Raw genomic sequence first — 27310 nt, 5'->3', positions numbered from 1 at the left:
ACTCTGTCTCTGATGGATCCTCTCACCTCCCAGACCTCTGGCTTATACCCCAGTTCTTGTATGCATAAATAATAAATCTTTAAAACAAAAGGTTCTGGCTTAACTGGGTATTCATATGAAAAGAGAAATAACCCACAACCCCTATATGTCACTCACTCCTACACAAAAATTAATTTGAATTGCATCAAAGACCTAAATATAAGAGCTGGAATCAAAGCAAACACACCTTTGAAGAGCTCACAATTTCTTTCACACAAGGCAGAAAAGTAGTAAACAGGAAAGAAGAGCATCAGACAAATACGAAGAAACACGGCACACACTGAATGGGGCACTGTATAACTTTAAATTTTTTTTTAAAGATTTATTTACTTATGCATACAAGAGCTGGGGTACAGGCCTGAGATGCGGGGGGTGAGAGGATTCAGCAGAGACAGACAGGCAGACTGACTGAAATACACTGCTGAGGGGGGCAGCGGGTGAGGCAGGAGAGGTCTGCTGCGCTATGTGGGTTGTTCCCTGGCTGGCCGGGAAACAAACTCGTGCTGCAGAGGCTGACGATAGCTTGATAGCGCTGTCTTTAACCCCTGTGCCACCGGGGAGGCCCTAACTCAATTGATTTTTACATTGAGGAGTAAATTTGAAAATGACCATGGCCAGGTTTCTTCCTTCTTATGCTTATTTAAATGGTTAATGGGAGACAGAGTGACATGAGTCACTTTAAAATGTGTGTTCAAAGAGCTGTTTAAATGGACTCATAAATCATTTTTATAAATTATTTTTATGGAGCAGTTTAAAAAACCAATAAAGCTATGAAATAGGAGTGCAATGGCTTCAAAAATGAAAGCACCAATAATGGCATTCGTGTTGAATATTAGGAGTATTCAAACTAGATGTTCCCTAATTGTCATCAGCCTCATTGGACATATAAGGCCAGATGTCCTCAGAGCTAATTCAGGACAAAGTTAATTACAGGAAGTGCCTGGCTATCTGTAAGGTAGGACATGTAAAATAACAGTTTTGATCAGTTGTTACTTGAAGTGGTTCCATTGGTCTCACTAGTTACAGTAGATTGGGGACATATTGCCACCCTTTGAAAAGTACATGGTCGAACAGCAACTTAAATCTACTTTGGACCTGTTTCGTTTCAGGCAGTAAAGGACTTGCTATGTACATTTGTTAATATACATGCGCTTTATTTAGAAAAAAATTACATTCCTTTCTAGTCATTTTTATTTTTTATCATCAGTTCACTTTTTAAAAAATCCTTTTCTTTTTTTGCAGTGTCATTGGGAGAGTTGAAGTTTAGTAACTTGATAGTGCATCAGTATTTAAAACATTTATTCTCTATGTGGTGTGCTACTAGATGAAGGCACTAGGTTCCATTGGTCCTTCTACTCTAGAAAGTTCTGACTTAAGATATTTTTAAAATAGACATTACTTTCAAATAACACGGATTTATGATTTTTGTTAAATTTACAAATTAATACTTACTGGCAGACTTTGGTTGAATGCTGTAATATCAAGTGGCCCTCATGTTACATTTCATAGAACAAAATTGTATAAATATGCTGTAATATATGTCAATTACTGGATTAGGAAATTTCAATTATCTACATAAGCCTGTCAACAACAGTTAGGTTTAAAAATATGAATTGGAGTGTTTTGCTTGAAATCTGGGAAATAGAATGCGAAGATATCTCTGATATTTATGTGCTTAACATGTTTCGTTTTATCTCTATGTACACAGCATAATTCACACAATATTCCTGAAATCTGGTTGTAGGAGATATGAATTGTTTTCTTTTACCTTCCACTAAAGTTATGTCATTTCTAAAATAGATGCCATTCATAAATAACTATATAACCGAATAAAGACTTTCATACTAAAAGAACCAACCTTTGAATTTATGCTGGCCCTCTTTAATCCTTGCATTCAGAGTCATGACACAGACAACATTGTTGACCTTAAAAGTCACGTTAGTATTAACATCATTCTTCATTGTTTTGTAGATGCTGCTCTGAGTAACACAAGGAAAGTAAGTTCCCCTTGAACTAAAGGAGCATGGAATAGACTTAAAAATAAGATTCCCTATGGAGATGTGAGGTAGATTTTATGTCTTAAAAGTGTCACAGCACAAGAATCAGGGTGATCACATGCTGCCCGTGACAGTCAGCGTTTCCTCGGGACCGAGGTCGGCTTCGTCATTCCCATTGAGTGTCATTCTTGCCAGAAGGTCATCTTCAGTCCTTCCGCTCTCGCCAGGTGAAATGCATTGTTGTTTTGTTTCCAAGGAGGACTTTTCATGGCATACATTCCAATTCCATCTGAATTGAATTCAGGATTCAATTCTGAAAACTGGAACTCTATTATTTTGAACACTTGCAGGTTAAAAAACATTACTTGTAATATTTTGGGTAACGCTTCAGAACAAAACAGAAAAATCCAAAGAGTATCATCAGTTTTTTAAACCCCTTTGCTAATTGATAGTTTATTTTATTATTTAATTCTGTTATCTATGTGAGGACAATATACCAAAGGGATAGGTTCTGAAAGACCTCTTTTGCACATTGATTGGTCTATAGGTTTCTCAGAGCTGTCTTATGGTTCTAAAACCAGCCAAAGCTAAAAAAATCCTGGATGTGTTAGGCTGCATTGAGGTTTATAAAATGTTTGTGCATTGAAATGTTAAGACATATGTCACAGCTATTAAGTTAAGTATTCATATTTGCACAAAGGTGTTCCTGTAGCAAAACTCTACTTCCCAGTGTCTTCACTTGCTTTTGGGTTTTCTAGAAAAATCTCTTCTTGTCAAGGTTTTCTTAAGTTAGATTTTGTTTCTTCCTAGCGTTTTTCCTTGATAATACATGTCCAGATGCCTTTCTTTTAAATATGCAAACAGTGTGATCACTTGTTCAAAGCCCACGGCCAGCTGTGTTGTACAGTATTGAATTTATGCTTGTAGTATTTTTATTTTGAACTACTGCAGACAATAGTTTGAAATTGGCTGCGTTCAGACTCATGGACTGTTGTGTTTTACTATCAAGTGGGCATATTAGGTGCATGGTTTTGATGACTGGTTTTATAATAAATAATAATAACTAATACATGATTTATGTTTTAAGCAGGTTCGTGTATCATGCCAAGATCATAGTTCATGCCAGTGGTATCATTTGATGTAACAATTTGTATACAAACCTATTGTATTTTTATTCAAAGTTACCTGCAAATTATAAATCTTCTAATATCCAATTGTTGGGACTTATGATGGCTGATTTATAACTCACTCATTAAAATGTCCATAGATTGGATATTTCACTTAATGCTTCTGCAAAAATAATAATAGCAAAATTAAATTAAAATGCAGTTCTTTTGGGTGCTGATCCTGCAGTAAAAAGAATTAGGAGATAAAATTTTTCACAAATGATGCCCCTCTGCAGAAAACATTTTAATTTCATAGTATTAAACTAGGGGTTTTAATCAGTTAAGACAGTATTAAGTTCACTGGATTCAAACGTACAATTAAGGCCTTTTAATGTTTTAATTGCTGTACAATGAATGCTATATTTGTATATGTATTTGTATATGTAACAGCACTGTATTAATTGTATTGGGCTATAAATGTGTTACTATAAAACATAGTAGCAGTTTCCCTTTAAGTCTTCAAATTTTAATTACATTCTAAATATACTTACAATGTATATGTACTTGCATTAACTCCACATTAAAGATATCCAACCTTGAATTCATTGATATATTTTTTTTTTCAGTTTAGTATAGTATCGACTGTACACTGAACACTTCTTTCCTCTCAGTTATTAGTGATACCCTAAAGGCAGGCACCATAAGCGTATTGAGGGGAATGTTTATATCTAGCTTTGCCTCGTGATTCTCTGAGAGAGAGAATGGCGGAGGAATAGAGAGTTAGGACCTGAGCTAGAGTAAAATGTGTTGCCCAAAATGTCTCTTCATGCTATAGTGGTGCCCAAGGAAGCTGGGCACCACCTAGAGCCTTCACCATTGTTTGCCTTTGCAAAGGACTTGCAGTTGGCTTTGCCAGACTTAATGGTCTCTTCCACTTCATTAAGGAGCCAGAACTTGTTCTGAACACAGAGCGGGCAGGGTGCCAAACACCTAGCAGTTTGGTTTGAGTGAAACTTTCATTTAAAAAAAATAGTTTCAGATGTCTTAATGAGCATCCCATCACAGGATCAACTATCTCTTTTGCCTTTAAATTTATTCATTTATTTATTTTTAATTTTATATATATATATTTTACATTGTTCATTTTTATAGGTGTAACCCCTATAAAATTCCCACCACCAATCACCCATGAACTGTCACCATAGTCTCTCTTATGCTCTTCCCTCCTCCCTTTAAATTTATTTTGAGCTCATTTGAGGAAGTACCCATCAGTGAACTAGTTAATAAATTAATCTACCTCCAAGGAACTCCTTGAACATTAAAATGTATATTCAAGTTTTTCTTCCTATATTGCACGCAAAATAAATACTACTATTGACGCTTTCCAAGTTATATATGAGTCTCACAATATAGAACATATGGTGGCTGTTAAAGCCACTTATATACCAGGGCTACAATGTTCTCTGCAGAAGAGAGAAAATTTCAGAGAGTGTTTTTGAAAATGTAAGGGAATATGAAAAATGTTCCACTTAGAGAAAAATTAAGTTAGGGATTTCACATTTTTCACTCAACAAACATTCTCTGAGAAAAGCACTTAGTAGGTACTAGAATACAGGAAACTCCTTTCCATGGAGATAGAGGACTCTGGAGTATTTAACAAGTCAAGTATCAAGCAATTAATTGTCAAAAAAACATTTTTATTCCGTTCCACTACACTGATTTGGAAAGGTCATTTTGCAAATAGTCTTATGGGGCCTGCCCAGGTGAGGCAAATGCTCAGCGACAAACGATTGTTAAAGACAAAAGCCAAACCTTTTATATTGCTCAAAAGGAAACAATACAAGTGGCAACAGGTTTTTTAAAAATGTGATTTCTTTTTAGTTCGAAATGTATGTGTTGTATTCAAGTTCATGTCATATTTAAGTGTGACATTTCCCTTGCACGGGGTAAGGCCTGCCTAGTATTTGCTGACACCTCATTTTCACATGTACAGATTAGCATACTAAATTCTGACACGATGGTTTCAGCATAGGTCTACCAAATAGACTAATAATATGTATTAAAGGCAGTAGATGAAGTTGTCCTTTGTGAAGATGTATTCCTTAAGCTAACATTTCCCTTAAACCCAAACCAAAGAAAATGTGAACCATTTCAAAGATACAGTTCATGTAAATATTTGCAAGGCAGACTCACTAATTGATTACTACCAAGATAACCCAAACACCCAATTGGAAACAGGGTCATCATGGAGCAGAGGGGAAAGCAGGAGAGAAAGTAAAAAAAAAAATAAATGTGAATTGTGAAAAGCACTCTCTGTGCTGAAGGTTATCCCAGTTAATTGTTTTTATCTGTTTGATAGTGAATGTGCTCTTTTACATGGCAAGCTGCGGGAAATCAAATGAGAACAAGTAAAATATTGTCAACCAAGTGAACTGTAACTTTTTGACCAAAATAAAAATGACTTAAAAGGGAAACATGGTGGATGGTTTGGAATCTAATATTACAAGCCAAAATGTTCCCTTTACTGGCCTCAGGAGGACACACTATTAGACCTAAACATTTACAACTAGTTTCAAAATACCTCAATTCAAAGCAAAACAGGCACTTTCATATAATCCTGAGCAGCTTAACATCTGCCTATATTTCTAAAAATCCCAAGTGGTCAGAAGGACTTGAAGCAAGAACTCTTACACACCGCTGCTGGGAGACTAAGTTGGCAAAGTACTTTGGTTAGCAATGGGTAATGTTAAGTTGAAATGAATCCAGCATGGCTTAGCGGTTCCACTGCTAAGTATCTACTGCAGAGAAATACTCATGTGTGCTCAAGGACACATACATGCCAGAATGTTTCTAGCAGTGCTGTCTGGAAAAGTAAAAAATTTGAAGACAAGATGAAGAGCCTGAACAGAAAGACTAGAAAACTAGATTATGGAATATCATCCAATAAAACATTACAAAAAGTTAAAATGAATGGTCTAGAGCCACACTGTAGGGGCAGGAATGGACACAGGGCAGGTTTTCTGACCCAGCAGAGCGGGTCAAGGAGGAGTCAGAGCCCTCGGTGGCTTTTGCAGGCTTTTATTTAGATTTACCAGGCACATGGCAGGCAGGGGTGCTGGGGGGCCAGGGGTGCTGGGGGGCCAGGAGGCTGGCAGGCCTCCCAGCCCCCAGCAAATCTTCACTCTATCCGGGCTCTCTTTGGCGTTCTCTCTGCTTCTCTTCTTCTCTCGGCTTCCTTTCGTTCTTGGCTTCTGCTGGCGTGCCCGTGATGCCGCCCTTAAAAACGCAGTCTCTCAGCCCAGGTGTACCCACTGCAGGTGCCCGCCATCAGGCATGCATTCAGGACCGCAGGGTTCCCTCATCCATCCTAATGGCGGGAGGGCAGAAAAGCCTGATACTTTTTACCTTACCCTATGCACACATAACAACATCAATGAATCTTCAGAAACTAACTGCAAGATAGATATGACAGCAGTTGTTCAATATGCAAAACAAATGCGCTTTTAATGGAGAATTTAGGGTAAAAATCTGGATATGCTGGATAATGACGAACACCAAATTAGGCATGGTAGCCACCTCTGAAGAGAGGCGCACACAGAACAAGGAGAGCGAGGAGGGGAGATAGGTGGGTGTTGGTACTTGGGAATCCACGCTACTATTTTCTATACATTTTCATATTCCCAGGCATTTCACACTGTAAACAATTCTGCTCATTTTAATACAGTATTACTGGAAAATTTGACTCTACTGTCATATCCCCCGGTTACTAAAATGTCATGAAACCCTCCATCAAATGTTCTTCCCCTACATCCCTGTTGGAATTTGTTTTAATTTTACAAGCTGGCTGAAAATAACAGTCAAGAAGTCTTTTTTCATTTTTTTTAAATCAGTATCTTACAAATTAGTATGAACTAACGTCCCAGCAGAAAACTACCCTAGAATAAACTTTCATTGACTTAATGTGTGAATGCGTCATGTAGGAGAAATATTTGTGCTTAAGAAATGTTATGTTTTATTTTACAACATAAAATAACTGTCACCATCTGAGACCAACTTTAAAGATCTGATTCTGGAACTCTTCTCTCATGAACATTCTGCCTGTTAAATCATAAATCATTTTGGATTTAATTTAGCTTGTTCCATGCTGATCCACAACAATAGAACTTCAGGCCTGTACAAATGATGTGTTTTTAGTCAAGTAAGAAAATTGTGTCCATGGCTGCATTAGTAAAGGTTAGGCACATGGTCTCTTATATACGTATATGTAGCATTTGTCAACATCTATGTTGAAATAGCTCTACTGAACCGGAGACACACCCCCACCCCCACCCCCTGTGCCGACCGGAGGCTCTGGCGCTCAGCCCCAGAGGCTGCTGTGGGCAGTACAAGAGTCTGCATGTGGTGGTGGGCACACACCACCCACCACAAGTAGTCCCATTGGGATGCAGGCTGCAGGCAGAGGCCAGCAGTGATGGGGGTGGCAGTGGTCACCCTAATCATGCCGCCCCAGAGCATGCAGCCCCTGGGCTGTGGCTCCTGCAGCTACAGGCCATAGAGAGGCCCGTGGATGGTGCTTGGATCGTGGAATGGACACCTCAGGTGCAGCAACGAGCTGATGGGTAAATGGCCCAGTCAGCCATAGGACTGAATCTGGTCCAATCAGGCTGGTAGATGGGGGAAGGGGAGCTGAAAGAGGTTCTAAGGCAGGGCAGGAGCCAGCTTGGGATTTCTGCACACTCCCTGGAGACTTAGGCTTTCTGTCCCCGACCTCTGAATGACAAAAGAAGCCAAAAAAAAAAAAAAAACCTCATAGAGAAACCGAATTGCTACTCAGAAGCTAGCATTGCTGCACCTGTCTCCACCTGCCTGGCATGGCCCGAAGGGAGCACCAAAGGCCCTAGGCCTGGTGTCTCAAAGAGCTGTTTGCTGTTGGTGTGAGCTAACGTCTTACAAAGAGCTGTTAACATGGTGTTTCTGACACCGTTGCTGCCTTCTAATGACCGGTCGTGACCAGTACTAATGGCCACTGCTGACCAGCACGGTGGACGGGTGACCAGCACTCTGTGTCCTGGTCACCCCTGAGAACTGTTAAACATCCGGCACTGCCTCATGGTGCTGCTGCCTCGGTTCCTGTCTGCTCCAGATCTGCTGTTGTCCATCCTGACCCTCAGACCATGGCTGGGGCTGCTGTGGGGTCCTCTCAGCGGCCCCCTATGAGCACGTCCAGCTGTGCTGAGTTGGTCGCCAGCCTGCTGCCTCTGGCTGCCACACTCCAGGCCCTCATTGGCGGGACGGCGCCATCTTGGAGGAGCGGCCTTTTGTTTGGGACTCCTGGTCACCATGGACACTTCTGGGGTGAGCTAGCCGCTCTTTGTTTCCCCTGTTTGTTAAATAAGCCCCAATGTTGTTGTTCCCTGGGCCTGAGTGGTCTTGGGATTGTGCGCGCAGGTGAGGACCCACAGGCAGTGGCCTCTCCCCTATCTGGGCACTGTCCTTTAGCGGCTACAGACCCTGCTATGGCCGGGTCGCACTACCGTGGTATAGTTCAGGCTTCCAACTTGAAGTCACTGCACCTGGAATTAGAAAGCGATGTGCATTTGTTGGTATAAGGCAGTGTCAGTCCTTTGTCGATTTTGTCTCAGGGAACAGATACTGCGCTAAGCCGCTAGTAACTGTTCAGTAACATTCCTTACTAGAGTGTGCTAAGGCTTCTGAAGCGCAGCCCACCGCCAGGCCATGTGTAGTTACCCTTCAGTGTATCTATTACTGCATTTACGTTTTCCAAACTGAGAACAGAAATTCTGATCTTTAACATCATTATCTGGGACTGGAAATGGTGAGTGGAAGTGAGTACAGACCACAGTGGTCGGAAATAGTGGGAAATAGTGGGAGGCATGCTGGAGAATTTAAATTCCTGCAGCCAAGAAGAACAGTTTGACTCATATAAAACCTCGAAATCCAAATGAAAGTCAAGAGCTGGCAGCATACAAACAAGGTACTACTGCAAAATAGTTACTGAAATGAGACCACAACACACAGACCAGAGAGAAATCCACCTTCTGTAGGACACAAAGACAAAAGCCATCAATGTCAGCTGGAGACGAAAGCCCCAGAGCTGTCACCATGGTGCATTTCTTGGAAATTAGCAAGAGATAACTTTATTTTTTTTAAAGATTTGTTTATTTTTATACAAGAATCGGGGTACAGGCCAGAGATGTGGGGGGGTGAGAAGATTCACCAGAGACAGAGCGGGGAACCGAACAGGCAGATTGACCAAAGTATGCTGCTGAGGGGAGCAGCGGGTGAGACAGGAGAGGTCTGCTGAGCCATGTGTGTTTCTCCCTGGCCTGCCGGGAATCGAACTTGTGCTGCAGAGGTTGCGGATTGCTTCATAGGTTGCGTCTTAACCCCTGCACCACCAGGGAGGCCCAAGAGATAACTCTTTCTCTCCTTGGATGGAAACGTATGCAGGGGGGTCACTCTGTATTTGGCTGTCCCCCTTTCTGTGGCAGATCCTCAGACGTGTTCAGGATGAAGATTTCACTCCTATGTTAGATGACTGAGTATTGCACTGATGTGGTGAGAGCTCTTTTTCATCTATTTTAGTCATATATTGGTTTATTCATTTAACAAGCACGAACCAAGTTGCTCTGACTTGTTGCGTTTTTCATTGGGCTTCTGGAACTGAGTTTGTTTGTTTAGAGTTAAGTTTTAATATGAAAATGCATGCTTATTTTTTGTAATATATTCCAAGAGGAAAATAGATGTTATATATAGAACTTTCAACAAGACATGTAATGTGTAAATTATAGGCCCCTCTTATTGTTATGCAGTCAGCACTTAAGACACTTTATGCTTATTGATCTGGAGAAACTATAAACTTGCAGCATTTGGAAAAGTTGAAGCGTAATAGCATCTGGGAGGTTTGTTATGTAGGCACGTTTCTGCAGATGAGGACTACATATTTAACATTGCAATGAACCAACCCTATGAAAAGAAGTCTGTGGAATCAGGAATGTCCCTGTTCTTATTTCCATTCTCTCCACCAAGGAGGAAGCCTTCCTACTAGAGTGAAATGATGTGTGCAGGAAGTGGAAATACTACTATTGTTCTGTGAGGGTGTGGAGAAATGTGTGGGCCCTGTTCTTGTCATCTGTCTGTCTATCATTTATCCATCTATCATCTATCAATCATCTCTCTAAATAAAGTACCTGCCTGCTGCGCTTTCCTCCTGATACCTTTATCCATATTAAATGTTAAGATTAATTCTCTGGAAATCTCAAGGTAATCATAATCCTAAGGGCCGGGTGAAAAGGATCAGCCTTGATGTGCTACTGAGTCGGGTGATCTGTGTGCCTGGGTTGCTTGGAAAGGGCAGAGGTCCGCAGCCTTTTGCCTGCTGGGACTTCTTCAGCAGTTTCCATAGTTTGCAGAACATGTTGATTTTTTTTTTTTAAGATTTATTCATTTATTTATACAAGCATTGGGTATAGTCAGAAGCATGGGAGAGTGAGAGAATTCACCAGAGCCAGAGCAGGGAACAGAACAGGCAGACTGATGAAATACACTGCTGAGGGGAGCAGTGGGTGGCAGGAGAGGTCTATCGCGCCATGTGGGACCCTCGCCGGCGGCTGGGGATCGAACCAGTGCTGCAGAGGCTGAGGGCAGCTTCTCAGTCCCAGCAGCTTTAGTCTGCATCCCAGTCACCCAGCTTCCCTACACTGTTGGATCCTCAGCCTCATGGTTCTTTACCCCTCAAATAACAGTATCTGGAGTGGCCTGCTGGCTTGGTGTGACCCAGCACAGGTGCAAAGAATCGAGCTGAGGTGTTGCTGTAATGATTGTGTACCAGATGACACTGCTAGACTTGCCTCAGGAGCCACAGTCACATCTGGAAGGCCCAGTGCTCACAGCGGGGCTGAATGTCAGAACCCAGCATCGCAGGCTACCCGTTGGGTTCTTGCGTTGATCACCTGTCTGCCAAGTGGAGCATGAGTAATGAGTAAGAATCCCAGGCACTTTTCAGTCCTAGGTTTGCTGAAAGGCTTGCCCCCCACCCTATGCGGGGTGCCCCAACTGCCTTGAGAAATGTGGATGGAGCTCCAAAGGACAGTACGTGACTGGTGTGGTGCGGGGTGGGAGAGCTGAATTCTAGCCTGGCCCTGCCATTGCCGTATTTTCGGGCCCGGCCTTCTCTTGGCCTCCATTCTTCTCTGTTAGGTGGGCAGGGAGTCTGACGCTCTCACATTCTTAGATTGGCCTGTGAGCATTTGGAAGTTGTTTAGAAATTACAATGGAGCATTTTGGCAAACTGGTCTGTGTGGTTCAGGAGAGTAGGGGACAAAACCCTTTCCTCCTTTGACAGAGAAAATTAGACAGTGCTTTGTTTCTGTCATCATAAGGCAACTAATAGGGAAGCGAAAGCCATCACACTTAAACAGCGAGTTACAGCGGCTGCGCTATGTTAACACCCTTTTCTTCTCTCAGCGAGAGTTCTACTCGAATCTGTCACTTCCAATATTGCAGCAGCATGTTGCCGCCCATTTAGGTTAAGTAGCGACAGTGACTTGGAAAGCACTAAAGATTTTTATGTGGTGGCTGCCAGCGCCCGAGGTAGAACGTCAAGAAGGCCGGGCTCGCAGGTGGGCTCAAAGGCTCCGCGTGTTTAGCAGAGGCAACCCGCGCAGGTGGCTCCTGGTGAATTCCTTTCCAAGTTCATGGGCACGGGGATGAGGGTGGATCACAGACTGATGGGCTCCTCCCTCTGCCACAGGGAAGACCAATCACAAGAGGTGGAAAGCCACTTTCCCCTGCTGCCTTGGTGAGCAGTGGTCTCCGTGGCAACCAGGGGCTGCCTTTCACCCCTTGCAGCTGGGACTATAGACCTTTAGTGATTCAAATTTGTAGCCACACGTTCAGTGCATGCATTCCTATTCCCCTTCCTGTGGCTCTGCTCTCATTCCACCCCTGACTCCACAGGGGAACTGATTTCTTTTGTTTGTTTCTGCCAACTCATTCCCATCACTTGTTACTTAAGTCTGGCTCCTTTCATGATACCGGATACAATTCTAATTCCTACTCTGGGATAAACGGGGATTCAGATTCAGCTAACATTTATTGTAATAAGGAGGGTTGGCTCTGACAAAACAAGTTACATACACGATTTTATTTTGCTCACAGATGATAGAAATGTAAATGCAAATTGAATAAACATGACTGATGTTTGGCACACAGTGCTCCCTCCTGGAATATTCTTTGGATACAGGGGTGAAAGAACAGGTCTATCAAGGTCAAGAAGGGTCTTTGGGGGAACATCCTATCAAGATCTCATCATTATACAAATGGAGAAATCAAAGCCCCACATGAGCAGTGACTATCCAAGATCAAATTCGCAGCTATTTAGACTCAATTCTGCTTCAGGTGGCCCCAGACCATTGTCCTATTGGGACACCGTATATACGCTGCCTCAGGTGAAGCCAGGTGGTCGTAGTGGGAAATGTCAGCCTTGTCATGTGGCACTCACATATTCTTCTGAGTGCTGTGGCAGATGTAGTAGGGACAGTACTCTGAGAATCATTCAACAAGGAACACTTTTTGGGAAATTAAAAAATATATTTATTGATGCACATATTTGAAAGATTAAAGACTAGAGTATTGACACTACAGTATTGACTAGAATAACTTAAAAGAAATCAGTAAGAGTGAGGCCTGAAGAAAGCAGCAGCTTGGGGGTCAAAGTGGTCCCAAACCTGATTTTGTCAGTTGGCCCGCACATATTCAAACACAGGGTGACTGACTCACATGACCAAATTCACCAAAAGCCAAGGTGTGAACCAGAATACCAGTTGACTCACTCATAAAGGGAAGCTTTCCAGCAGACTGAAGTACATGTGTTGGTTGGTCAGCAATTCTCTGGAAGATTCAGTATATCATTATAATCACAATTATGTCAAACAGTTGCTTGCTAAGCATGGAGCCAACCAGAGAATGGGGAGTCAGCAGGTTCATGGAAATGACTCATGAGATGCTGCACCCCTCTCCATGGTGGGGTACACCAGGTAAAGAGACTTGGAGCTCATGTTCTCGGGGCTGAGTGACATTGTCTTCAGCCCTGCACAATACTGGGGACAAACTGCTGACATATTCTTTCTGGATGTCTCCACTAGTGCTAGATGGTAAACTGACTGTTCTCTTTCAGTTACCATTGTTTCAGACAGGGGGTGGTGTTAGCTATCTTAGTTACAATGTCGTGCTAATTTGCCTTCATGGAACCATGTCTATTACCATATCAATTTCAAGTGCTTAGGGAACTATTCTGAGGTCCAGTCCTTCCATTATTACCACAACATGACTTTCCCCCCAGGCCCTTCAGGCACGTTCATCCCTATGGTCTGAAAGGCAAGTCCAAGACAAAAGTAAAAGCAAGTCTGGGTTTGATAGACATGAGTACTGTATATGGTAGTAGTGCCTGTGTAGGGAAAAGTGGGGAGAGGAACAAGGAGAAAAACTGGCATAGGGATTAGGAGTTGGGAAAGGCAATGGATACAGGAACAAGGGTACAGAAAGGGAAGTAGTGCTTCTGATGAACTTGAACCTGTCCTGTGTGAACTTGCTCCTGTGTTCTTCCTTTATGTGGCTGGTGCTAGTTTTGTGATGGACTAGACAAAATGCCCTGGATTACAGAGCTAATGAATATTAATGTTTGGTGGGAGAAGCAAGAAAAATCTGGAACATGGAATGTTGCTGAGGAGGGAGAATCAGGAAGGTGCTGCTGATGGGCAGGAAAAAGAATTTAACTTCATCATTTTGTCAAGGGCTGGATCCGGTTAAGATTTCCTACGATGTTATATTTTTCCAGTGATCACATTTTCTAATCTATTTATTCTAGTAAATATGAATTCTAGATCAACTTCTCCCTGTAAAGAGCAAGAACATTACTCATTCAAGCTTGAAAATATTTTTTTCTTTAAGTGAGCTTTGTTTTTTCCTTAATCCAGTTGACATAGCGCGACACCTTGGTATAGATTCCATATTTCCCTTTCACCGCACACTCTTCACCCCAGCTAATAATTCCGGTTAAGAAACTGATGCCTTCCACTTCAGTAATGTGGGGTCCCCCACTATCCCCTTGGCACGAGTCTTTACCTCCCTCATGGTAGCCGGCACAGAACATGTTGTTATAGATGGTGAACTTTGTGGACCGGAGGCACGTGGCTCGGTCAACCAGCGGAACCTTAAGATACTGAAGAACCGAAGCTGATCTGCCCCTGTTGAAGATTCTCCCCCAGCCGCTCACATACCCTGATCCAAATTTGAGGAAGATGTTCGTGTATTCCTTGTTAGCAACACAAATAGGTGTTACATAGCTGTTTAGGGTTAAGGGTTTATCCAGTTCCAGAAGGGCAATGTCGTGGCTGTACTTATTGATGCTTGCGTTGTAGCTGTAGTGAGGAATAGCTCGGATGACATTTCTCCTTTGCTCCGTATTTTCCATCTTCTCCGTATTATATTCACCTATTGAAAATAAATTTCTTTTTCAGTCACAGTCTTTTCCATAAAGAAGCACATTTGCTAGAAGCCCACCCGACATCCTGTACTTAACTGGCAGCTTATGTTCACTTACTGAAAATAAACTTCTCTTTAGACACAAATAGTCTTTCACATAAACAGATTTTCCAAGTGTGCGCTCTGCATTCCTGAATCAGTTGGTAGCGAAGTGTCAAGGACCCCAGTCTTATTGTTATGCTTCTGGGGAAGTATCATGAGGGCCGCAAGACCATTCAGGGCCATCAAAAGGAGACGGTCCTGTCCATTTGGGCTGTTACAAGACTTATGCTCTTCACAGGCGATTACGAATTTACTTCTCATGAATTACTCGATACTTCTCCAATTTCAAGGATTTTGACCCCGTGTTTTGAGCAGAAACAATGTATTCATTTAGTCTTTCACTCAAATGTTGGCCAAGGATCTGCTACAGGTTGTGCCAGGTTTCGAGATACAAAAATCAGTGGTAGGCATGGCTTTTGGGAAGGTGTGGTCTGATGGGGATGTGGACACATCAGTAACGATTGAACCCCAGTGAGGTGAGTGCTAATAAAGGTCCACCACCAGATCCTGGCGGCATGGAGGATGGCACAAGTTGGTCCCTCCAGCACTAGCCAAATTATTTCACAGCGGTCCTATGAGACCTTGATAAAGTACACCGAAGAGATGGAAGATACAGCTAGCGCTGCTGCAGAGTGCCAGCCCTTAGCATTTTTACCTGCCACAACCGTGATGTTCACTCCGGGTTCGATACAGTGGGCCGCTGTGACGACCCATTTCTCATTAATGATGGAACCGCCACAGAAGGCATCGATTTTTCCATTCAAAAGGACCTGTGCAAACAAAATTATGAGTCTTACTACATACTAGATTTGATTCAGAACGAAATAAATGTGTGTGCTGTTTATAGGAGTGGGCAAAAACTTGGCTTATAGGTGCTGGCAGAACTGGAGTGTTTCTGGAAAGTGTCAGCTTTGCAGGGGGAAGGGGAAGGAGAGTGTTTCCACCATCCAAAGAGCCGTTTCTGTAACTATCTTGACGGGAAGGGGCAGTGAGCGCCAGGGGGCGCTCTCGATGAGGCAGCCACGAAGGAGTGCCTGCCTTTGTTGGCCCCCACACTGGGATTCCTTTTGTGGGTGAATCACAGTCTCAGAGAGCAGGAATTGCTTCACGGGGACACGCAGGAACATTCCAGAATGCACTGACTTCACTCCTGGGCATCAATAGTTATTACTGAGTCTCTGGTCCCTGCACGAGGAAATCTTGATACAGATCATTCGAAAGAGAAAAAGGACTGAGTTTGCTAGAATGTCTTTTCAAAGCTTTCCCATACCGGAATATTAAGAGATGAAACTGATGGATTCCTTAAGGGCTGTGCTCAAGGCCGTCCCGGCCGCCAGTGAGAGGCAGGGCTCACGTCCCGTCCACTCTCCCCTGGCCACACCCCACACCCCCTACCTGGATAGGTGAGCTGCTTTGCCCTAAAAGGTCTACTTATCTGTGCTTGAATTGAGAGTAAAGTAAAAAGGTTTTCGGGCGCTGCTTTGAACCTAGTCATTAATTAGGTATCAGGAAATACAGTTCTCTGGCTATAATCTGCGCCCTCAGAGGAGACCACGCATGTTTTTGTCACCCTCACACCTAGATCAACTTGGAGAATTTCACTTGCAATGAACAAGGGCCTCCATCCCCTCTTGAGGAAGAGCGCTGAGAAGTGTGAACACGAGAGGGCGCACTCAGCATTTGGTAAACCCTCCATGGGAACTCGCGAGCTCTGGGAGCAGCGGCCCTTTCAGGAAAGCACACACAGCCCCAGGCAAAAATCCATTCAAAAAGTGGGGATCGGCCCCTCTACGGGTGAGTCAGGGAAAGGCCTTGGGGCACGCTCTAGTGGGGTTCTCTTTGTCCTGAATTCAATTTACTGAACACTTACTAAGTCCTAGAGACTGAAGCACTAGCCTCCTCGCTGGAGACCCATGGTGCTGGCTTCTTGCCACGTCCATCTTCTTCCCAGTGTCTAGCTTCCCTGCTCACGCTAGCTGTTGTTTTTCATTTTGAAAAGTTGTCAAAATATAGGAAAGCTCAACAATCATATAATAAACACCAGTGTACCTCCCACTCAGATTGAACAATCTTATTTTTTCAAATACATATTGGTTGCTTGTGATGGGCAGTGATCATTGTACTAAATATTCCAGGTACATTTCATAATGAACACTTTGTGGAGAGATAGTAATATTGTCCTTTGTAGATGAGCGAAGCAAGGGTCCATAGACCTGTTAAGTGCCCTGAGCCTAGCTCCTGGTGAAGCTGGGAGGCAACCCTAGCCTTGCTGGCTACAAACTCCCTACTCCTGCGCACCCAGGATTGCTCCAAGTATGGCCTGTGGACCAATTGCTGGAGACTGATTGGGGAAGTTTGCCAGATGCGGACTTGGGGACCCACCCAGTTATAATCAGAATATTTGGGCGAGGGATGTGAGAAAATGAAGATCTCTGTGTTTGAGAAATCTGCTTCAGAATTTCTAAGGTGTGGTGACCTTTATATTTTCAAAGTGCTCAGTCCAGGCAGATCTGGCTACATAATGTTTTGGGTTCACTGCAAAATGAAAATACAGGCCCTTGGTTCCAAAGACAGGCAAAAAATACTGTTGAAGATACTAAGATACAAAACTTACCCCTTTCTTCTTGCAACCTATTGTGGTGTTTTTAAGTTGCTATTTAATGTTGTGTCCCTCAGACATGGGTATTGGCTGCAGAATGCAGATCCTCACCTGTGCCTGTGGGCTGCACTCTACAATTTTGCATGCACATATCCTTTGGCTGTCAGGTCCCCTTTCCACCAGCCACTGCCTTGCAGCAGGGGGACGGGTAAGGCAAGGTGCTCTCCCTTCCCCCCGGCCCACAGCAGCGGTCAGCAGTGGAGGAGTGATTCCTAAGGGGCTGGAACTTCCTAGCCAGGACATGCTGGATACCTGGGAAGGTGATGGGTGTTCACCTTCAAAGTGCAGTGACGCATTCCTGGCCCTGAGATGCCATGCGGCCATGCCCCCTGCCAAGATGGCCTAGGCTGTGAGCACAGAGCCTGAGCCCTCCCTGTGTACGTGCAGGAGGGCAACGCCAGTAGCTGGGTGGCAATGAGAAGGGGAGCGTGCCGGGGTGCCACGAGTTGGGGAATGGCAGTGGTCATAGGGCAGGTATGGAGAGGGGGCAGCTGGGCTGGCCAAAGTGCCAGGGGACAGGGAAGCATGACGTCAGGAACTCATTCCCTGGAGGTGGTGAGAGGTGAGACTGCAGGGATTCAGGGTGCCCCGTCCCCAGCACATGCTCAGTTGTCTCACAAGGCTTGGGCAACAAAACTCAAATGCGAAGCACTGGACTCCAAATACATGATCTAGCCAAGTGCAGGGTCCTGTGCAAGTGTCCCACTCACAAGCTCATGAAGTTGACCTTGACCCCAGGTGCCTTTCATCCGCAGGCAAATTTGGGGAGACTGGTTCTTTACAACTGGATACAAGTAACTGGAGAGAAGAATTCATATGCAATGATATAATGGTGTGTCTCCTTTTTAGGGGGAGTTGGACAGACCTGAGCTTACTGGGCTAGTTAGGCCAGACCAAATGATGACCACTGCCCCAGGGCACAGACTGTGATGCAGCTAGTCTGACTTGCCAGAAACTTGCTGCTGGGAGCCTGGAGCTTCAACGGCTTTATATGGATGGCTGAGAAGTATTATTGCATTCTTTTAAAACTGAAGAGCATTTTTTTTTTTTTGGCCAATCCCTGATTGCTATTAGAAATGTTAGCAAATATCATTGCCAAGAAAAAGTCCCAAAATATATTTGTATTAAAAGATATTATAAACGACTTGATTTTGGAATGTTTGCTTGGCTACCTCAGAATCACAGCTATTTAAATATTAGTTATTTGGGGAAGAGCTCTCTGCTTGGCCAAGGCCAAGTTCTTATACTACATGACTTTGGAGAATGATAGGAAAAAATGGGAAGGCAGGGCTTCCTTGGTGGTGCAAGTTAAGTCTCAGCACCATGAAGCTATTGACAGCCGTGAGTTCCATCCCTGGCCAGGGAGCTGACCCACATGGCACAGCAGACCTCTCCTGTCTCACCTGCTGCTCCCCTCAGCAGTGTATTTCAGTAGATCTGCCTGTTCTGCTCCTCACTCTGTCTCTGGTGAATCCTCTCACCCCCAGCACCTCTGGCCTACACCCCAGCTCTTATAATCATAAATAAAATCTTAAAAAAAAATGGGAAAGCCTATCTTGTGAGAAGGCATCTGAGTTCTGATCAAACACCTTCATGGGCATCAAATCCTAACGTCTCTTTCAGACACACACACCACAACAAACACACCCACATGCAGCTACAAAATACACGTTCACATATCTGTTTGGATGCCCTTTTTTAACAACGCCAGTCTACGGTAATAGCTTTTGCCCTATTGTCATCCTAACCTTTCAACTTGAAGCTGGCCTTTTCCTGTGATTTTAGTAAACCTTTCTCCGCTCTTCTCCCCACCTCCAGCTTGACAATATCTTCCCCACATTTGCATACTCTTTCTCCACAGAGGAAGCAAAACCATTTCTGGGATGGACAGCTTGTTATCCTCACAGGAATGATTCTTTCAGCCCTCTGCCTTACTTCGTGGGGGTTTGATTTTTAATGGTAAACTAGACTAGCCATTGAAATGGATTGCCTCCAGCCATCTTCAGGAATAATAAACAAAATGTCCTATTTGAAACAGTTTTGTGTGGCCGGATGAGATGACATGTCTACATTTCTCCTAACTGGAACTTTATCATTCGAGCTAAGAAAAATAGAGGGCTTCCTTTCGTAGGTAAAGTTTATGTTGCCTTAGGAGCTTCAAATAGCACCTCCCTCGCCACTCACACCACGAACACTCTAACGCCCCCAGCAAAAAAATAACAACAAAAACCCAAAGTTCTGGTTCGTGCATATGGTAACTGAATGCGGTCTGCTTGGGGGTGTGTCCTGCTGGAATGAAAAGGACTGGATCTCTGTGTGAAGCTCTACAGGTCAAGAACTCAGGTACTTTTAAGGAGAGCTTTCAGGCCAAAGCTGAGGAAGCCAAAGAATGGGAAAATGGCAAGGCATTTTAAAGATTGTTTTAGCAAAGAATAGAATAAGGAATAGACTTTCACAAAAACATTTTGTCAGTGAAAATGGTTAAATAGACAGCTGTGTGAGACGCAACGTAACCTAAGGACAAGGAACACTTCCCTACTTGCGTCCAGTGTGTTCTCTTTCTCAGACATAGTGGAGTAATATTTAACTTATAACGTGGTGAATAAATATGGCAAATACCAAACTGAGGCCCACAATAACACAAAACACAAAGACCAGGTACTTGGCTTTCAGGGCCAGTGAGACCCTAACCCTGTGCAGGAGAGGTGCCAGGGGGCCTTGGGGTAAGTTTGTGCATGTGCAGGCTGTGGGCAGGCAGCGTCAACGGCTGGGGCAAAACCAAACGAAAAGTTCTAGAAAACATGGCTGCATCGCATCTTCAAAGCTCTCATTCTTAAGCTCTTGCTGAAGGTAACGTAGCAGCATAGGCATTGCTATTGCCCTTTCTTTCTGGAATGTTTCAAAGTGTCATCGCTTCGCTCTGGCTGTATGTCTTGTTCCAGCGTCCTACTCTGCTAACGATGCAGAGACAGCCTTTCTGTTTCCACTAGAGGGCACGCAACAGACCTCGTGGAAGCGCCACGGCTTCTCCCTCCACGACCGCCTACGCCCTGGGCTTGGGGTGGGGAGGAGAAGGAGCGGGTCGGGTCGCAGGGGCTTCTGGGAAGCCTCTGTGGCGAGCTTGGCATGGCCGCGGCCTGGCTTCCGGCTCCATGAATTGGACAGAAGCTCTAGAATAAGCTAAGAAATGAACTGGGTCGCCAGTGAGCCCCGTGGAAGGAGCGCATCCCCCTTCTGGGGCTCGAGGCTGCACTGGAGGGGAGCCGCCCCCAGCTGGCACGACTCTGCCGCCAGGTGACTCAGTGCCCTGGACACCCCTCCACCCCCGGGTGATCTGTCCAGCCCCGACTGGCCCCAGCGATGCAGCAGCTCTTGAGAGTCCACAAAGCCCCAAGCAGTTGTTCAGCCAGCGTCTGCCCCCAGAGCTGCTGCGCTCCCGTAACCTACGTGCTCGCCAGGCCTTGCTTAACCCCGCCGAGTCGCCGGCCTCTCACTTTCCCCCAAGTCCACCAAGAAAAAGTCGTCTCCCCGCCGTGGCCCTTTAGCTCTGCACACAGCGCACCTAAACCTTTTCTAGTCCATGCCCAGTCCTTCACCCCGCACTTACTCGCAGTGGGAGGGAGCTCCCGGGGCTCTGAGCCGGAGGTCTTCCCCCAGCGCTCACTGTGTCCCCCACTTCACCGCTGTCTGTCAAGGGGTGGTGTTTTGAGCCACGCTGCTCTGGGTGACGTGGCTAAACAGTATTTCCTGCCTCAGAGCCGCAGAGGACGCTTTGGCGCGTGCCAGTCCGGCTGCTGCTGGCCTCCCCTGGACGGCTCGCCCGCAGCAGGTGCACTGAGGTCTGGCCCGCGGGCCCACCCAGGCTTCCCGCCCCGCAGGGGGAAAGGGACGAGGCGGGGCCCGCTCCCACCAGTGGGAAGACATTCTAGTGGGTTTCATTTCCGGTTTCCCCTTTGTCTAAATGGGACTTTCGGACACACAGTCTAGCTGTTGTTTTTGAAACCAGTAACCTTTGGTGAGAAACTGGGTGGAGGTGTGTGGAGGGCCAGTTGGCAGGTCACAAAGGAAACACTGCAGAAGGATGACGGGGTCTTAACCCCGGAGGAAGTCGTTCAGCTCTACGCCTTCGGGAAGGCGCACAATCTCGTGCTTTGTACCTCTGGGCAGGAATCTTCGTTCCTAGGGGGGAGCTAGGAGTGACATGCACAGGTGCACGTGCACAGCTGTGGAGGAGCGACGTGGAACACTGCGAAGGGTCTTAGCCAGAGTTGATGGGAAAGAAGAAAAGGTGCACTTGCTCTGAGCTTGCAGTGAGAACATGAGAAGATTGAAAATATTTATCATTTATATCTTCTCCTCGTGGTAAAACTGCTTCCATCTCATGCTTAAAAGAAAAAAAAAAAATAGCTTGCTAGAGTTCCTAAAATTTCTTTCAGCGAATGCTTGCGTTATTAAAATCGATGTTGTTAAAACCAGCAAGCTTCAGGTTTAAAGGGGGCCAGTGGGGAAGTGAGAGAGGATGTGACGAAATTGGGACTTAATTACTTCCCCCCACCCCTTTTTTTAAGCCCTCATCACATGACTGTATTTGCCACTTCAGTTCTGGGATGACAAGGGAACAATGCGAAGGCCACAAGGGGTCAATGCTAAACCCACAATGCCTGCGTCCTGGCAATTTTTCTTAGTCCTTTTTTTTTTTTTTTTTTTTTTTAAAGAGAAGTCAAGTTCTTAGTTAATGCAGCTCCCCTGGGTTCCTGCACCCCTCTCTCTACGTGCCACAAGCCCAAGGAAGAGAATCGGTATACTGTAAGATCTTTGTTCTAACCAGCTAATCCACTGAAGTTGGTACATAGTGAATGAAAATGTGCAAGAAAGCAAATAGTAAAATTCAACAGAGAATTCAATACATGGATGTAAAACAGAATGAAATAAAAAAGCATAGTTGGAGTGGCTAGCCCAAGAGGACTCGTTCAAGGAAAGGTCGATGGAGGAGGTCAGTCTTTGGAGGACTGAAGGAGCATAAAGAGGTGATGAGTGACAGCAGGGGTGATGGCGGCAGAGGGAGGAAGCACCAGTAGGATGCCGCGGGTGGGGGCGGGGGTTGGAAAGGAACATACGGTGGATCTTATTTGCCATAAGATCAAATTCAACCAAAGCAAGGGTCAAAAAGGAGAGTATAAAGTCTTGGTTGTGATGGCCCTCCACCCTTTCGTCCCATTCTCCACAGTACCTGCCAGTCCCCACCTCCCAAGAGTACTGGATAGATATGTAACTAATCTCAGCAACTTCCATTGGCGTTAAACGCAGGGATTCTGGCTTAAATTGTGCCTTGTTTGATGACTGAAAAGTCTTTAAAGCTGTTGGATTCTGATGGCAAAGGCCCAAACCTCAGTAAAAACTATTTCAGAGTGAGGCACCCTCAGAATTCCTACAGAATCATATGATTGTGGCTACTAGAGAGTTTTATGTTAGACGAACTTTCTGACATGATGGAAATGTTCTGTAATCATGCCGTCCAAGGCGCTAGCCACCTGGGGCTGTTGTGCCCGGGTGTGACTGAGGAGATGCATTTTTAATTTTGTTGAAGGATAGTTAATTTCGATGGCTATCTAAATGGCTATCTAAATAGCTACTTGTAACATGTGTGGCTACTTGTTACCTTATGGGACAGCATAGTTGGGGTAAGGACCAACCCTGCTCCTCACTTCTGGGGCTACCCCTTTCCTCGGTGGAATCACACAGGCTCAGTTACAGTCCAGGTTTGACTACAAATCTAGCTCTTGGCTGTCATTGCTAAAGTGTGCATATATATGGTGGTTCTCTTGAGGGTTGTCTGTAGCTTGCACCTGGAGAAATGTGGAAGTAGGTGCCAGGAGTCTGCTGTTTGGTGTTCTATCACAAGTCTGCTTCCTTTGGACCACTGGGTTTCAAATTGAAGCATGCATCAGAATCACCCAGATTGTTGGGTCCCGCCCCCAGAGCTTCTGCCTCAGTAGATTGGTGGTGTAGCGTGAACATCACATTCTTAAGTTCTGACGTGATTTGAGGCTACCACCCTTTGAGAAGCACAGCATTGGACCAAGCCCCTATCTCACATTCTAGTCCCAGTAACCAGTGCTAGCCTTCATCCTTCCTACTTGTCTTTTAAAACTCTCTTCAGAGTGATCCAGTTTGCCCTGGAACTAGAGACTTTCTGTTTCTTGGCAGTTCTCTCAAAGGCTGTTGCTGAAGTAGTACCCTGAACCCCAGTACCTGTGACCCCACATCTAGACCTCCTTGATGCTTCTTTTGGAATACATGCATGTAAAACAGAATGAAAGCATAGTTAGAGTGGCTAGCCCAAGAGGACTTGCTCAAGGAAAGGGTGATGGAGGACCTTTGATGCCAGACTGTCCTTGACCTTGTATGATAGCTGGCCCTGGACTTCTCTTTCTGTAGCTGCCCACCTCTTGACACCTGATAATGCTTAATGCTGAAACTTGCATAAACTCCTCTCTCGCCCTGATGGTGCTGTCCAGTGTCCTAACCACCGGCCTCCCACCTGGCCTGTCCCTTTCCTGAAGCTCTAGTTTTGACATACTGTCCAAATAGAGTACCTGCCAAGGGAATTGACCTGGTTTGGCGTTTTTTCCACCAACAACTCGAGTCAAGTCTTCAGATGATTGATTGCTTTGAGTGACGTTATTCAGAATTGTTATAGCTTCAGTAGAATTTTCGTCATCTATGTCGTAAGAAAAACTCTCAGCCCGTGTAAGTTTCACAGGAATGTTTGGGACAGAAACTCTTCCACATGGAAATGGCACTAGAAAAACAATTTTAAAAAATTAGTATTCTGATATTTCTCATTGGCAAACAGAACATGTATTATTCCAGAAATCGAGAATGAGACCCATCCTGGTCACTTCTGAGAATGAGGCCCATCCTTGTCGCTTCTGAGAAGCAGGCCCATCCATATTAAAAAAAAAAAAATCTAATCAATGGCTATAGTCTCAAACTAAAAGGTTAATTGCATTATTTTCATGGAAAGTTTTCAAGGCCTCCATGAAGAGAACATTTGGCTCAGGAATCCATCATCTTTACAGATATGGAACAGGTGTTCCAGAATCAAATTTAGAAAGATTTTATAAAGTCGAATGACTTTCTGTTTAGTTTCTTTACTAAAAAGTCTTACTCTCAAGTGCTGTCCCTAAATGGAAGTCTGGTGATTGGTGTCCTATAACTTTAACTTTAGAATTAGGTCAGTGGGACTTCTGTCCAATTTTGTAGACTAGACTCTAAAATGGATTTAAGGTACCTGTTGGGGATGGATCGTTGTGAGTTAATTACCTGGCTGTCAGATATTAGCCAAATATATTACTAATATGATTGGGACAGCCACATCCACCTGGGAAACAGATCACTATTTTACCTTGACTTGGTTTATTTCCTTCTGTTGTCTACTGATATATTGGGGACATCAAGAATGGAAATTTGTAGTCAAGCAAAGTCACCTCACATTTCATTTTCATTTTTCACTATCCTTCCAGCCACATTCCTTATAACAGACATTTCTATAGCAACCAGCTGCAGCAAAGTATCATGAAGACAGCAAGTGGTAGGGAAAACAGGAAATTAGTTCAAAATACTTATGTAAAAATATAAATCATCAACAATGGCTAGAGAAAAGGAACCATTACTATTGAAAGGCAGAAAAGCTTATTTTAGGCTTGACCTACTTATTCTGCTAAAGCTAAGGCTGTATTCAAATGTAACACTTAATAGTTGGAGGTGGTGCTCAGTGTTTTTTTTTTTTTCTCTTATAATATAGAAAGATTTAGCTACTGTGTCATCCGTCTACACTGGAAGTTAGGTTTTCAAGGTTAAAATACACAGACATAATGCATGCTGGCACATGTGTGCATACGCCTCATGTTCCTTCCAAGGTAGGCTGGCTTTGGAGCAATGTATGTGAAGAACTAAGTAGAAGGACAGGCAGGCAGGCCGTTGAAGCAATTAGATGCTCTTCATTTCAGTTGCAGCTTGTATACCCTTGGCTTCTGGTCCTTTCTTTAATTTCCTCTGCTGCATGCATGGCTGAGATAGGTATCTAGCTGAGGAAGGGTGCATGGCTTCACGTACCACTTAAATAAGATATCAGACTTGGGAAATGTAAAAGAAATGGTATCTAGTTTCTTTCAAAAAGGCCCCTGATTTATCAAATATAATTGCTCCTCAGAGCCTACTTTTTTTTTCTTTATCAAAGTTTCCACTGCTCACATTTTCAAAGAAGAGCAGGATGAGTGTGGAGGACATGTTCTGGTTGTACCAGTTCCCTGCCAACATGGTGGCCTGGTTGACATGACAGGGAAGCTTTGCGTTGTCTACAGCTGTATAACTTGACCGTGTTGATAAGCCTGGCACATCTTAAAATAGATGGGTGTCGGCACCAGCCTTACATGGAGCTGAGCCAAGACCCAAGGGCAGGACATCACTTTGCCAGTCAATCATTTATATATCTTTTCTGTTCCAGGATTACTCCATTAATTTGACTTGCTGAATTACAATGACCTATACACAAATCAATTGCTTCATGATATGAAAGTCAGAGAAAATATTGGAGATATAAGAAAGAATTCAGATGGTAGAGATTCCAGTGATAGAATCTCTACTTCAAATGATGATGCAATTTGTAAAATTAATCGCTGCTATTTTTTTCTGTGATTTCAAGAGGAAATAGAAAACAGGGATTAAAGTTATATAGGCTAGTTAAAATTCTGAAGGTTCAAATACAGATTTGGAGACTGTTTCTGAGCTTAAGAAGAAAAGTATTTCAATTTGACCTGCTGGTTCACAGGACCTTTGGTCAGCTGCGAGCTGGTACCCCGCTGTGCAGGAACAAGCCACCTTGTTATCAGCGCCCTTTTTACAAAACTGCTTGCATCTGCCATTCTTAATGCTGCATGTCGCATCTGCAAGAAAGCAAAGTCAAAGGTAATAGCATCATTTAACGTGTATTTCTAAAAAATACTTGAAACTACCGAGTCACAGATAGACCAGATCTAAGCTAGGGGCATTCACGGAGAGAATCTGGGGAACCTTGAGTGTGAAGTCAAAAGACAGGTCAGATAAAATCCTTAAAAAGACATAAAAATGTTGGCAGTGCTAGATTTGATTTGGCGTAAAACTGAAGGTTTGACTAATCTACCTTCACTAAATCATGGGCTACTGCAATATTAAGAAAACAACTGTTTATTAAAATATAAAGTATGTTCACAAAAGTACTTGGAATGCTGGCATGAATTTTCCCCAAGCAAAGATGCCTATTTGAGCATGAAACAGATCAATATCAACCCTAGCTTACCCGATGCTACCTTCCAGACATGGCTAGCTTCCTCCTTTCCAAGGTTACCATTGCCCCAACTTTAAAAAAATGATTTATAGGATTGGATAATATTTACAGTGTCTACCTTGAACAGTTATTGAAAGGACCAGTCATGTGAGTGAATTTGTACTGTAACAATGCAAACTTTGAATAGCAAATCATGTGTTAATGTTGAATTCCCAGTCAACTTTCCTCACATCCTAGATAAACATTACCCCAACTTTTCACAGTGAACTAGTGTTGTCTGTTTGTGAACCTTAGCCTCCTGGAATAATTTTGTTTTAGGTATCTCTCTTGTCAACAGTAGATGATTAGATTTTTAACTGTGGACTGAAAATGATCAGTAACCCCAATTCACATTGTGACCCCTGATACATTTGACTTGATCCTACCATTTTATTTTGTGTTTTCTAATTACTGTGCTTTCCCCTTGTTTGTCCTATGCAGTTTCAATAACAGGAACTAGCAGGACACCTGCTGCATTATGAGAAACTGTCTCTGCCCATGGTACTGTTTCTGTTTCTAGAGCATCACATGAGCA

At 43.9% G+C, this 27310-nt stretch overlaps 2 protein-coding genes across 2 annotated transcripts in view; one reads left to right on the top strand and one right to left on the bottom strand.

The window, feature by feature from the left end:
* Positions 1 to 2051, top strand: part of MCF2 (MCF.2 cell line derived transforming sequence) — a gene marked incomplete at both ends in the record, with an annotated part of 65434 nt that extends 63383 nt beyond the window's left edge. The window contains 1 exon segment of the mRNA XM_084259033.1: positions 2011 to 2051. Coding sequence (XP_084115159.1) covers positions 2011 to 2051 — 41 coding nt within the window.
* Positions 2052 to 14108: 12057 nt separating this feature from the next.
* Positions 14109 to 27310, bottom strand: part of F9 (coagulation factor IX) — a gene marked incomplete at its 3' end in the record, with an annotated part of 32484 nt that continues 19282 nt past the window's right edge. The window contains exons 5-8 of the mRNA XM_084258854.1: positions 26228 to 26356; positions 24005 to 24210; positions 15405 to 15519; positions 14109 to 14656 (exon numbers count right to left, since the gene is read on the bottom strand). Of these exons, the coding sequence (XP_084114980.1) occupies positions 14109 to 14656; positions 15405 to 15519; positions 24005 to 24210; positions 26228 to 26356 (998 nt within the window). The remainder of the gene's footprint in view (positions 14657 to 15404; positions 15520 to 24004; positions 24211 to 26227; positions 26357 to 27310) is intronic.

The sequence above is a fragment of the Talpa europaea genome, assembly GCF_964194135.1.
Source record: "Talpa europaea genome assembly, chromosome: X".
In the NCBI taxonomy this organism is placed as follows: Eukaryota; Metazoa; Chordata; class Mammalia; order Eulipotyphla; family Talpidae; genus Talpa; species Talpa europaea.
The sequence above is the reverse complement of the archived record's forward strand: the minus strand, read 5'-3'. Positions and strand labels throughout refer to the sequence as shown.